The following is a 14,608-nucleotide window of genomic DNA, read 5'->3' as shown; positions in this document are numbered from 1 at the left end:
TATCTGATGTTGCTCATTCTTTGCCTCTCAAATCATTGTCCCTCTAACAGGGAGTCGGAGAAAGGCTAAGTTACATCCTTGTATGAGAGCGGGTGCAGGTTTGTGTTTATACATGTGTGTGTGTGTGTGTGTTTGTATTTTTACATGTATGTGTGCGTATGGGTGAGTGTGTTTGTGTTGTTTTGAGGAGGAAGGGATACCTGAAAGACTATTGTCGTCATTTGTTTATTTCCAACAATATGTTCCTCATCCACATTTTTCTATTCATGTTGATCCATGTTCATGGCAATGTGAGTGAACCAATCACTCCAACACAGAACCTTATGGAGGAGACAACAAAAGGACCAAGATGACTGGTGATTTGCTGTGCTCAAAATCTGTTCATCTTTATAAAATCACAATCATAAAAGCATTATGTTTATGTCTATACACTCACAGGGCCCTGTTCCTGCACCCAATCGTCCCCATCAAGCCTTTCATACCTCTCACCTTCATAACACCTATCCCTCCATCACTCTTCTAACAATGGCACTATCATCCAGCTGCTGTAATCATATGACAACAGAATCTGCACATGTTTCGTTCCCCTTTATGCTACTTGTTGCCTTCTTCTCTCCCTGTAACCACTTCCTTTTAACATCCATCTCTCATTTTCAATATCATCCATTTTTCGCTTTATTTTCCACTAATCTTTTTCTTTGCCTCATGTTATCTCTCTCTTCCATCTAAAGATACCTTGTAGGACTGCCAGATCCCATCTCTGACACCTTCTTGTATCAACTATCATTCTCGACACACTCTCAAATCTTCCCTCAATGGCCTTGTTGTGGTGATAGACAGTAACACTCCTCTAGGATGTTAAGATGAACTCACTGGACTCTTATAAAGAGTAATACATCTCATGAGACAGTAGAGGGCATTTGGAGTCTCATATAGCAGTAATCGAAGTACGCTGTGTGAATACATTGTTTTACCCCCACTTCGTTAAATCATATATCCAAAACGCAAGGAAATAAAAGGCTACCCCCCCCCCTCCATCATCCCACTCACTATAGTACCTTGGGTGGATATCTCAACACCACCGTTCCCACCCTGCATATCATGTCCTTTTTTTTATATTTTCTGATATCTACAGATTTACACTGCAAAGCTGTGACATGAGGAGATATTGATAATTTGGGTATAGCTGATCATGTATGGAAAAATGGAAACCACCTCCCCCTGTGGGATGAAGTTAAAATAATAGACGGAGAACACCACTGGAAAATACGAAAACTAAAAGAAGCAGTACACATGCTAGGACACAACAACCTCCTAAGCAGACTGAGTGAAGATATGAGCAGCATATGGGAACCGGTATTAAGGAAAGATAGAAAAATATTAGATTTATAAGCCCTAAAATTAACTCCATATGGCGTAGTGGTCAAGAGTGTGGGCTACTAACCCCAAGATTCCGAGTTCGATTCCAGACAGTGACCTCAAGAAGGAGAAAGAGAAGCCAAAATGTGTTAACAACAAACAAGATGAGGACAAATAATTCCTCATCTCTTAAATATAGAACTGTATTATCTACAAATTTATTATACCGCTACTCTCCATCCTTCCTCTATTGCCACTTATAACCTCTTCCTTCCTGAGCTACTTCTTTTACCCTCCCCCTTCCCAAACTGATATTTACCATCCATCACACCTCTAACCTAGTTTCATTCATTACATTCACTTCTCCTCCCATCTCTAACCATTTGTCACTCTTCACTCACACTCAATGAACTTATCCACACCACTCTCCAATTTTTTTTTTATTATTATCTGTATGCTCTCTTCTACTTAACTTTTTGTATCTTAAAGTACATTCTGACACCTTACCACCATCATCACTGTCTTCTTTCCAGCTACTCCCCACCCACTCTTATAAATTGTGGGACAGCCATCCTCTATCTCCTCTATGACAACACATCTCTACATGTTTCTCTATCTAATTTAGTCTCTCAACACCTGACACAAAGCCATCTCCTCCTTCACTACAGACCTTAAGTGGGGTTTCTCCTTTGTCTCATGAGTTACGTGCTAAACTCAGTAGTACCTATATTGTAAAAAAAAAAAAGATTACACTGTGTAAAATTGTTGGCAGGTATAAAATAGGTGCAGGAGTGGCTGAGTGGTAAGTAGCTTGCTTACCAACTACATGGTTTTGGGTTCAGTCCCACTGCGTGGCACCTTGGGCAAGTGTCTTCTACTATAGCCTAAAGCCTTATGAGTGGATTTGGTAGACGGAAACTGAAAAGAAGCCCGTCATATATATGTATATATATATATATGTGTGTGTGTGTGCGTTTGTGTTTCTGTGTTTGTTCCCCCAACATCGCTTGACAACTGATGCTGGTGTGTTTACGTCCCCATAACATAGTGGTTCGGCAAAAGAAACCAATAGAATAAGTACTAGGAAAGAATAAGTCCTGGGGTCGATTTGCTCGACTAAAGGGGGTGCTCCAGCATGGCCACAGTCAAATGACTGAATTAAGTAAAAGTGTAAAAAAAGAGTATCCAGCTGTAGAAATCATGACAAAACAAGACACCTGTTTCTGTCCATCTGTTATACTTTAATGTTTCATCACCTGGCTCAAGGCCACCTTCCTCAATTGTACACCCTCTCAGTTGAGAGGGTCTTGTCTTGTAAGTTACTTGTTGACATTATTGGTTCCAGTACATTTTGTAAAGTTGTTGGCATCAGGAAGGGCAGCCAACCAGAGAAACCCATGACAAAGCAGACACCAGAATTTGATGTATTCCTGTTCATTGGATCATCTCAAGCTGTCCAATCTTTGCCAGCATCAAAGACAGATGTATGTTAAATGATGATGAAGATGATGATAACAGCAGAGTACCTCTTTGCTTGTAATTTCTAAATGGAATCTTACCTTCACTGCTGTATTTGGAGCAAGTGACAAAGTCCACATATTCTCATGTCTTGCTCGGTCTCCACCCCACCCCACACCAATTCTTTACTATGAACTACACAAAGTTCATCTTAATGTGTATTTCATTGGAGGAAACAGATCCAATAGTCCTTATATCATCTATTTTGGCATTCTTTTCTGACCTTCCTCTTCCACAATTGTTTGTTTTATTAAGACTCAGTGCTGCCAAACTCTAGATAGCTTTTCATGGTATTGTTTAACCCCATTCAGTCACGGATCAAAAAGTAAAACTACTTTTTAATTTTAATTTTTTTTATTTATACCAAAATACAGGTAACTAACACATATTGAATAAATTTTTAAAGAATTCAATATTCAAATTGCTTAATTTTAGGCATGGATAAATAATAAATAAAAATTTTGCTAACACTACTCTTTTACTTGTTTCAGTCATGTGACTGTGGCCATGCTGGAGCACTGCCTTTAGTCGAGCAAATCAACCCCAGGACTTATTCTTTGTAAACCTAGTACTTATTCTATCGGTCTCTTTTGCCGAACCGCTAAGTTACGGGGACGTAAACACACCAGCATCAGTTGTCAAGCAATGTTGGGGGTGCAACACAGACATACACACACACACACACATATATATATACATATACATGACGGGCCTCTTTCAGTTTCCGTCTACCAAATCCACTCACAAGGCTTTGGTCGGCCCGAGGCAATAGAAGAAGATACTTGCCCAAAGTGCCACGCAGTGGGACTGAACCCGGAACCATGTGGTTCGTAAGCAAGCTACTTACTACACACCCACTCCTACACCTAGGTAAAAAAAAAGATTACCAATTTACTTACATCTGTGAGATTTATAGGAAGACGCAGCCATCTTCTATGACTTGTAAGTAAACACTAAGTCAGAATCACGTGGTTTTGGTTATATATGTGTTTTAGAGATGTCTGATGAATCGATATGTGACTCAACTTAATTATAATTTATATTTCTTTTACAATTTATGCTGAAAAATTGTCCAATACATTGGACAAAGTGATTGAAGGGATTAAGCTTTTGTTCTTGTTGCTAAAGTTGGTTGTGCTGGTAGTGATTGTGGACGTATTGGCGTTGGTTGTGATTAACTCTTTAGCATTCAAATTATTCTGTCAAATGTAATTCTTACTTATTCACATTGTTTTGAATCAATCATGCATTATACTGTTCCTTTGAGATTTCAATGATGTGGTTGTTTAATTTTAGAATGACATTGCAGGGTACGTGTGAAAGGCTGGATCCAGTCAATTTAACCAGCCCATCTGTCCAGCATCCCATGACACTCTTGGATGGCATGGACTTGCCTCTCCAAGTGCTGAGTTGCAAGCCCACCGACTTTTTCCATGTTAATTTTGGCTCCTGTCACCACTTCATATTCGTTTAGTGTGTCTCCAATTAGGTCGATATGCCTTTGGTTCAACACTATCATGGTGATGTCATCGGCATCAGCAGACATGCTCTTCACACACACCCTAGATTATGGAGGACACACCTCAATGCCTCCAACTTCCACAGTAATGGCTCGAGAGACAATTCATAGAGAAGGGAGGAGAAAATGCATCCTTGGCAGACCGAGCACAAGATGCTGAACAGCTCTGACAGGTGACCGTTCACCCATATAACCGAGCAGATGCTGCTGTACAAAACAGTGAACCACCCATGGAAGACTGGACCAAAACCAGCTGCCTTGCGAAGTATCAATGGTCAACTGTATCAAGGGCTTTAGACTTATCAAAATTGATCAAAGCCTCACCCGTGCCAGCTTCATTACCCATCCTTTCTATGATGTAGTGCATAAGGTGAAGGTTGTCACTAATAGACCTGGTTGGGATGGCACATGTTTGCACCTTGCCAATCAGCTTGTCCATGACAAGCACCAACCTCTTGACTAACACCTTGACAAAAATCTTCAACTCTGCATTGAGCAGAGTGATGGGCCTGAAATTTTCTATAATGTCCCCCTTGATTGGGTCCTTTCTCAGCAGTGTCACCACTCCTTGACAAACAAAAGCTGGAATTCTTCGGCTTTGTTGCCAGTTGCGGTAGATGTCTACTAAGAGGCCCGCAAAACAAGTCTGGCACTAAAATATAAAGCTCATAGGGCAGACCATCCAAACCCAGTGATCTGCCTCTCATGCAGTTTTTCATAGCTTCCTGTACTTCCCAGGTCTTTCGCACTCTGCCTCATTTACTGAGAGTCACAGCAGGCCGTCCAGGTACACACCAAAATCTGCCCCATTATCTGTCCTACCATTTGTCCCAAACAGTTGAGTAAAGTGCTGCAGCAAGGCCACATACATCTACTTTGGTTTGAACACCACACACCCATTCTGGTCCACCAAAGACCAAATGCTGGCTTTGTTGCCACATTTAGCCTCTGCCAATCAGGCCCATCAAATGGCTTTAGTCCCCTCCCTGCTTACTGAATGTGGCTTAGCTCTGACAATGTAGCCTCCATGTTTGGCACCGAAGTGTTGGTCTAGGGCCAACCTTGCCACCAACAAGTCAGTCGCAATGCCTGTCCTAAGCACCACATCTCCCTCTATTTTATTTATTTCTATAGCTAATGTCTTACTAAACCTAATTGATTCTATTCTAAGACCAAACCACCAGTTGTTGTTGACAATTACCCCTGTCAATGCATACTAATCTGGTCTTTGCAAGCTTTGCACGCCAGTAATGATGTGTTAAGCTTCTTATTTCTTTACTGCCCACAAGGGGCTGCGCACAGAGGGGACAAACAAGGAGAGACAAACAGATTAAGTCGATTATATTGACCCCAATGCATAACTGGTACTTATTTAATCGCCCCCGAAAGGATGAAAGGCAAAGTCGACCTCGGCGGAATTTGAACTCAGAACGTGGCAGCAGATGTTATACAACTAAGCATTTTGCCTGGCATGCTAACATTTCTGCCAGCTCGTCACCTTCTAGTAAACAGGACCCTGTATATGCCGCTTACCTAAGTCAACCATACAGTTCATGAATTTATGGTCTGTGTAGCCGACTATGAAATTGTGGACACCCTACACTGTCTTTATCCATTGGCCTCAGAAAACTCTATATCTAGATACGATCTGTGTGACCTGATGCGGTTTGTCCAAGCCCACATTGGTACATTCGGGTTATCTAGTTGGTATCTGTCAGACAGTTGAAAGCGTCTGAGCAGGTTGGTGAAGCTTTTGCATCCCCCTCTCCTATCAGATGCTCCCACTCCCATGTGATCAAAATGTTTGTCTAAGACAGCATTCCAATCCCCTACTAGCACTAAAGTGCAAGACATTCCCAGGAAAACCTCAAAATGCTTGAAATAATCCACCCCCCTGCCCCTTTTAGAGCAGCCACCACTGCTGTTCACAACCAGGACCGTTAACTTACCTTCTGGATTGCCTTTATTTTCAGACCCAGGCCTTTCCGGAAAAGCACCACAGTACCACCACCACCCACTCCTCGACAACACAAAGATAGAAAAATCTCATATCCACCAGAAAGGGCTGTGAGGTCCCATGGGTCGAAAGGCCTGGTTTCACTAATGGCTGCTACATCCTCACTGAAAGATCTCAGGTTGTTTAAGAGATGACCTTGTTTCCAAGGCAACCTGAAGCCCCTGACATTTATGCTACCAATTCTGAGCACAACCATGTTGAAAGTTTTTTTACAAAGTAGAAAAGCTCTATGTACTATTCTTGTCTGTGGGGTGACCCCTTGTGCTTTGGTGTGGGTATTTCCACAAGATTTTTAAATATTTTTTTTTGGTGAATGTTTTTTGAAGTGACCCAACATCTTGTGGAAATTTTGTTTTAAAAGTATTGTAATTGTGTTGTGTGATCTTGAAAATTAGTATGTGTGGTGGTGGTGGTGGTGGCGTGTTGTGTGTTGGGATAAGAAAGTCTTCCATTGTGGTGTCTTGTGTTGTCTTTCAGAAATGTGACCAGGTCTTCATTGTTTAGATTTATGGCTGTGATGTTCGTAGTGCTGGTGGGGTCTGTGCGTGCTGTAATTTGTGTTGGTGTTTGAGGTGTTAGTGCTGGTGAAGGTGGTGTTGTGTGTGCGTGTTGTTGCTGCTGTTGGAAATATCTGCTTCTTTGCACCTCTCCATCTTTTCTGCTCCTTTTCTTTCTTTTCGTTTTTGGAGGCACTGTATGCCATTCATTCTTCTCACCATCAGTACTCAAACTGTCCAAGTTAGTTTGATCAGGAAGGGGAATGTCTTGTAAGTCTCTCTTCAGTGTTTGTGGGTCCTCATCGGCTGCAGTTGCTTGTGGTGTTATTGCTCTTCAAGACATGTCCCTCTGCTTTGAAAACCAGTAGTAATAATAATAATAATAATAATAATAATAATAATAATAATAATCCTTTCTACTACAGGCTCAAGGTCTGAAATTTTGGGGGAGGGATTAAATTGATTGCATTGGTCTCAGTACTCAACTGGTACATAATTTATCAACCCCAAAAGGATGAAAAGGCAAAGTCAACCTTGGCAGAATTTGAACCCAGAATGTAAAGCATTTTGCCTGCCACTAAGTAGTTTACCCACCACTAAGCATCTTGCCTGGCATGCAATGATTCTGTCAGCTCACTGCCTTGATGATGATGATGATGATGATGATGATGATGATTAAATATAAGGACCTGGAAATCGAAATACAAAAGATGTGGAATCTTAAAACAAAAACTGTTCCTGTTATTGTAGGTGCCCTAGGTATGATAAAAAAGGGATGTCAGAAACACCTAGACAATATCCCTGGAGAACCATGTCTCATAGAAATCCAAAAGATTGTGCTAACAAGTACTGCCCACATCCTTAGAAAAACACTATCAATGTAAATGTTTGTGTTGTATTACATGGAGATATTTCTCTACTTCCCCTCCCCAAGCTTTCAGCTATATTTCAACAACTCTTAACCTTCACTTGCCCTAGGGCGCTGGGTGTGCCCCGGCAAGTGATTGCATCAAACATGCAGATTAAAAGTAAATGACAATAATAATAATAATAATAATAATAATAAAACTGATTGGAAGTGTTATCATGTACATTGTTTTGTCTTGGTATAAAAGATAGGCTACAGAAAATATTCTGCTCAATACAACAGATTTGCTTGTCAGTTGTTTGACTTTAACCAGTTGATCATGTCCCTTAGTGGCTGACAATATGTGCATCTCTGATCATGAGCATAAGTAGTGGGGGAGCATCATAGCCATGTGTTGAGAGGGATTCTTTGGGGTTTGAATAATTCACCTCTGGAAACATGGGTGTTTCATTCAACATCCTTAAACAATCCTTATTAAGGGGCCTTTTGAGTGGGATGGGCTACTTGACTAAAAGAAAATTCTAACTGGGCTCCACCTGCAAGGTCATGCGCTGTTTATCTTGATATGAGATCACCATGTCGCGCACATATGGTTGTGATGCATGTGCCTGGTGTGCCCTTATTAGACGGGTAGTCATGAGGGTATAATGGGCTTCGTATATTTTACCCCAGTGTCACTTTGATGGTATGAACTGCTCTCTCACTCAATAACAATAATAATAGTAATGATTTCTTTTATTTGTCATCAGGGCGAAAGATGAGAGGAACAATGAGACAATACAAAGACAGACATAACGTATGGGGGTTTACATATAATGGAATCATCATCATCATCATCATCATCATCGTTTAACGTCCGTTTTCTACAGGGGCTGCACCAGGCTCCAGTCTGATCTGGCAGAGTTTCTACAGCTGGATGCCCTTCCTAACGCCAACCACTCCGCGAGTGTAGTGGGTGCTTTTTACGTGCCACCTGCACAGGTGCCAGGGGGGGTCCGGCATCGGCCACGATCGGTTGGAGCTTTTAACGTGCCACCAGCACGGAAGCCAGCCAAGGTGGCGCTGGCAACGGCCACGTTCGGATGGTGCTTTTTATGTGCCACTGACACAGAAGCCAGTCGGGGCGGCGCTGGCATCGGCCACGTTCGGATGGTGCTTTTTATGTGCTACCGGCACAGAAGCCAGTCGAGGCGGTGCTGGCAACGGCCACGTACGGATGGTGCTTTTTATGTGCCACCGGCACAGGTATCACAACTACTATTTCCATTGATATTTATTTCGATGTTCATGGAATGATAAAATAAAAAGTATACATGGTATACAATAGAAGAAGTGAAGTATACATAGTATATGACACTAGAAAAAGAGGGGGAAAAAGTGATATTGATGGGATCCCCCTGATACAGGAGGACTTCTAGGGATAATCAAGGAACCCCTTCCATCCAAGATCACCCTGAATACCGAGGACGAGAGCCCTCTCCAACTTCTTTCTTCTGATTCACAGGCCTATACTGAGAGTTGTACCATCCACTCTTGCCATTTTCACAGGGCCCCACTGAAACCAGTTTTAATCCTAGCCCTCTCTATGATGTATCGCATAAGGTGAAGGTTGTGGTGGATAGACCTGCTTGGGATTGTGTACGTTTGTGTCTCCCTGACCAAACTACCAATGACAAATGCCAACCTTTCCGCTAACACCTTAGCCAAAATTTCTGTGTTTAGCAGAGACATGGGCCAAAAATTCCCTATTGTCGGTGTCCTTTCTTAGCAGTGTTACTACACCACGGCTAACAGCACTAGGAATTCTCCCACTCTGCTCCCAGTTATTGTAGACATCTGCCAAGAGGCTGCCAAACAAATCTGGCATGGAAACATAGAATTCATAGGGTAGACCATCCAAACTGGGTGATCTGCGACTTGTGCAATCGCTCATTGCCTCCTGTATTTCAGATGCTGTAATTAACTTTTCACAGAATCTTGTGTTCATCATCAAGAGCCATGGTAGGCCGTTTAGGTACAAAGTAAAGTTCACTCCTGTCATCAACCCATCACCTTCCCCAAACAGCTGCTAGGAAGCCCCACACATCTGATCAGAACCAAGTAGCACACGTCCATCCTGATCCATCAAAGACTTCATCATGATTTTGTTTCCACGTCACATCTCTACCATTCAGGTCCATCAGATGGCTTTAGTTCCTTTGTGTTTTAGCACACAGGCCTTATCTCTGATAACACACCCTTTGTGTTTCACCTTAAAGAAATGGTCAAGGGTCATTCTCGCTGCTAACATGTCGGTCTTGATGCCTTTACTAACAGCCTCTTCTAGTTTGCTAACTAGTTCTTCCTCTAATCTATTTCTTTCTATTGCTAAATCTTTGCTAAACACTATCTAATCACTCTCTTCAGAGAGATCTACCAGTGGTTGTTGATGATAGCCCCTATCAACGTCCACTTAACAGTTCATTAATCCAGTCCCTGTAGTCTTTGCAAGCCAGTAAGGAAGCATTCAACTTCCAGTAACCAGGTCCCTGTCTACAAGTCTTATCTAAATCGACTGAGCATATCACAAATTTGTGATCTGCGTAGCTGGCCAATTTAAATTGTGGACACCCTATGCTATCCCTATCCTCTGACTTAACAAATACTCAATCTAAATTCGATCTGGCTGACCCGCTGTGGTTGCTCCATGTCCACACTGTCACATCATGAAATTCCATTCGATACCTGTCAGAAAACGGGAAAGTCCTGAGCAAGTTTTTAGGGCTTCTAGACCCCCTACTATTATGTACTAAACCCACACAGTCCTTCCATGCGTCCAAAATACTATTCCACACCTCCTATAGTACTAAAGTGCAAAATATACCCAAAAATGTTACTAGAAGCCTGAAGAAATCTGGCTTTCCAGCCCTTGTTGGGGCATAAACTGTCACCAGTCTAAAGGTGCCACCTTCACTGCCATTCATGTCCAGGATCACCATCCTACCATCTGGGTCCAGAAAGACCATACTTAGAGATCTAAGGATTTCCAGAGTAGCACTGCTACACTGCCACTCACACCTGATAGACCACAAGATGAGAATACCTCATAGTCCTTGAAAATAGATGCTAGAGCATGTTTTCCAGAGATCCTTGTTTCACTAATGGAATCCATATCCAAATCAAGTGACTGGAGATTGTTGAGCAAGTGACCTTGCTTTCAAGTTGGTCCCAGGCCATGCACATTCACACACCCCATTTTCAGCGATGCTAGTTGGAGAAAGAAAATGAGGAAATTACTCACCTTGATTTTCAAGAAGCCCAAAAGTTCCAGGCCTCTCTACTGGCGAAAATTTTTTAAAAAGCCCTCCGACAGCTTTTTATCAACAGATTTTTTTTTTTAAATCACCACACTTCCTGGGAATTTTTCTATTATAGTTTTATAAACTTCTGACGATGTTTTAATTGATAGTCTGTCCATGGAGGTTTTGAGGATAAAATCCTCAAATTCTTTCCTTGTTTTTATTTTGATTTACAAAATCCATCAATTTACTGCTATACTTGTTCACAACAGTGAAATTGATGGGTACATTTCATCTACAGTCTGATAAATACTTTTGAAGTTCTGTAATTGGTTGTTTCTGTGATTTCATGCTGTTGTTGATGGTGTTGCTGTTTTTGAAGTTGTTGATCTTGTTCTTATTGTAGTGGTTGTGAAGTGTGTTGCAGTTGTGGTTTCAAAATAAGTTTTTGCTGATTTCTTGGAGTAGGGCTACATACTCTCCTCCTCTTTCGCCTACCCACTTTTGTCATTGTGACCCATTGATCGTTCAGCTCTTCTTTCTCCATGTCATTGCAGTTGATGTTGATTTGGGAGGAAGAGCATTCAGGAGAAACTTACTTTTTTGTGGCAATCGGGGACAGACTCTTTCTTTGTCTTGGTTTGGGAGTGGGTGTGAGCATGGATGTGGGAGCAGGTGAAGGAGTCTTGAGCACTTATTTATGGTTTTGCGCTTATGGTGTTTGTAATGTTGGCAGCAGTGGGACTTTATTCTTCCTTGTTTCAGGACAGGAAGCTTTTAAGTGATTTACAGATCCACATGTGTGACATCTTGGCTCACTGACAGGTGAGTAGCATCCAAGAGATCAATTAGATTGGGCAGCTGGTCGATATGGTCCTTCTATTGCAAGGTCAGTTCCATGCCTATACCCAACCAGTTTTGGAAAGGTAGTTTCTTGACCTCTAATATTGTCATTTCGTCTTCTTCTAAACCTGCCAAGACGGCTGCCACTAACCAGGTAATGGATATTTCTGACAGCACATTCAGCACCCTAATCTTGGCAAGGCATTAGCCATGATTGTTGGAGATTGAGAAAAAGTTGTCATTTCTCAAAGCGGTCGTGGAATTGCACCTGGCTTCTTCTTCTTCAGGCTCAAATCTCACCTCAATAGTTCCAAACTTCTTTCCTCGGGTGATGTGGGTCTTTTGTTCCCACACACGCCCAAAGCCTTTTTGTACTTTACTCACAGGAGCATTTTCCACTCGCCAAGACTTGACTCCAATGCACCGATATGTTACCATGCGTCTTACGATATTTTTTATCACATCAGATGGAGGGTTTAGATCTACCCTTCTCCCATCTCCTTTTACAATTTTTCTTGCCAATATTAATTCTTCTTCATCTATGTGGAAACTTTCCATATTTCCCACTGCTGACGCAAAAGATGCAGAGGCAATATTTGCATGTTTGTTGTTGCTGTCACTGCTACTGCTGTTGCAGGTTGCTGGTGTTGTTCTCGTTGTTGACACTGAAAGTTTTGACCAGTTGATATTCATATTCTCAATTCTTTCTTTGTTCTCATTTTTTCCCTGACAAGAAGTGCATTCCTTTGTCAAACATTATGATGGCTTCTTTATCAGCCGTCTTTATATAATTACAGAAAATTGCAAAATATTTGTTTTTGCTGAAAGCATTTAAAATTCAAAAATTATAGTAGTGCATTCCCTGCAAAACAGAGGTGTTTCTACACAAAAGTACTATCTGCGCAGTCCAGAAAATCTCAGAAATGTAATGATAACAATAGAAATGAAAAGACCGGGCCTTAGAAGGCTGAAAAGATTACAAACAATTTTTCAACTTATGGAGCACCAAATTTCCGTGATTTCACAGTATGGCAGCCATAATAATAAAAATAACAATAATAATGATAGTAATAATAATTTTATCTACTACAAGTACAAGGCCTGAAACTTTGAGGGAGTGGAATAGTTGATTACAGTGACCCCAATACTCAATTGGTACTTATTTTATTGACCCCAAAAGGCAAAGTTGACCATAGTAGAATTTGAATTCAGAACATAAATACCACTAAGCATAATGATAATAACAATAATAATAAAAATAAGGGTAAAGATCCTCTTTGGTCATGAATGATTGTGGGAATGCACCTAGAAGGTTCCCACTGAGAACAAGTCCAGACAAGATTGTTTATGGAAGACCAGCAGTTGTCCATACATACCAGCCTCTCCTCTCCACATCAACAATATTGTCCAAGGGAAAGGCAAAGACTGATACAGCTTGGCACCGGTGACATTGTAACTCATTTTTAAAGATCAGTGAATTGGAGCAACATGAAATAAAGTGTCTTGCTCAAGAACACAACACACAGCCCAGTCTGCGAATCGAACTCCCTACCTCATGGCTGAGCCTGACACTGTAACCACTGAGCCATGCGCCTTCACTAATAATAATAATAATAATAATAATAATAATAACTTTAATGGTAATGATACTGATGATGAAGATGAGACATAAATGGCACTGATGATGGAGATGCAGAAATGGTATGTATATATATATATATATATATACATTCCTATCACAATATTTTTCTTTTACTGCAATAATCAACTGGAAATAGCAGTATTTGTAGGAAGAGTTCCAATCAGTAAGTTATTTTTGGGTGTACAAGTCTGTGGCACCAATGAGCACAATATAACATCATAACCATGTTCTGATGCATATTGAAGGCGATCTGTGTCAACAAGATCCATACAATAGCGACCTGGAAAAAAATTAAAAAAAAAAAAAGAGAGAGAGAGATAAAATATTATTCTTCAATTTTTATTTATTCATTTATTTAGTAGCTTCAGTCATTGTTTTTTTACCATGCTGGAGCACTGCATTTAGCAAGTTAGTTGATTGCATCGACTCCCAGTACTCTAACTGATATTTTAGTTTATGGTGGTGGTGGTGGTGACAATGATGATGGTGAACAAAATCTAAAACAACACGGAAGGATTCTGCTATAATCTGAACCAAAGTAAGCACTATGAAACAGTAATGCAGCCTCAGATATCTCCATTGATCTTCAAAAATTACAGACTCACCATCTTCAATTCAGTTCTTGCGCCTATACTTTACCCATGGCCATAAATACTGAGTAAATATCACAAGTGCATGATTGCAAATACAATGAGCTGTAAATGAGGGTCATCCAAAAGATCCTTGGAGCAACATTTGGTGCACAGCTTGAAGATCAAGGATCCTCTCTAGATTGAGCCAGAGCTTGTCTGCTTTGAGAAGTCACAGCTTCAGTACTTGGAACATGTAATCAGAATGCCGCAAGAATCAAAAGACAGATTCTTTAAGCTGAGCCAACTAGCAGGAGTCCTAGGGATACATTAAGAATTGACAGTTACTTCTGACAGGATCCTATGGAAGAGGTGTCTGTATGACCATCCCAAGAACAGCAAGCAGAGGAGATGGATTGATGGATGGATGGATGACTTTTACTAGTCAAGGGATCTTTTTAAAACCTAATATTTACACATATCATTTATGACTTTATC

General features: G+C 41.0%; 1 protein-coding gene across 2 annotated transcripts in view; it reads right to left on the bottom strand.

Annotated features, from left to right (window-relative positions):
• Positions 1-13,065: 13,065 nt before the first annotated feature.
• Positions 13,066-14,608, bottom strand: part of LOC115222614 (glutathione S-transferase C-terminal domain-containing protein) — a 64,642-nt gene continuing 63,099 nt past the window's right edge. For both annotated transcript variants that reach the window (XM_029792917.2, XM_029792916.2), the window contains exon 15: positions 13,066-13,821. In XM_029792917.2, coding sequence (XP_029648777.1) covers positions 13,664-13,821 — 158 coding nt within the window. In that variant the 3' untranslated portion in view covers positions 13,066-13,663. The remainder of the gene's footprint in view (positions 13,822-14,608) is intronic.

The sequence above is a fragment of the Octopus sinensis genome, linkage group LG20 (assembly GCF_006345805.1).
Source record: "Octopus sinensis linkage group LG20, ASM634580v1, whole genome shotgun sequence".
Lineage (NCBI taxonomy): Eukaryota > Metazoa > Mollusca > Cephalopoda > Octopoda > Octopodidae > Octopus > Octopus sinensis.
Note: the sequence above shows the minus strand (reverse complement) of the source record. Positions and strands in the feature narration are given on the sequence as shown.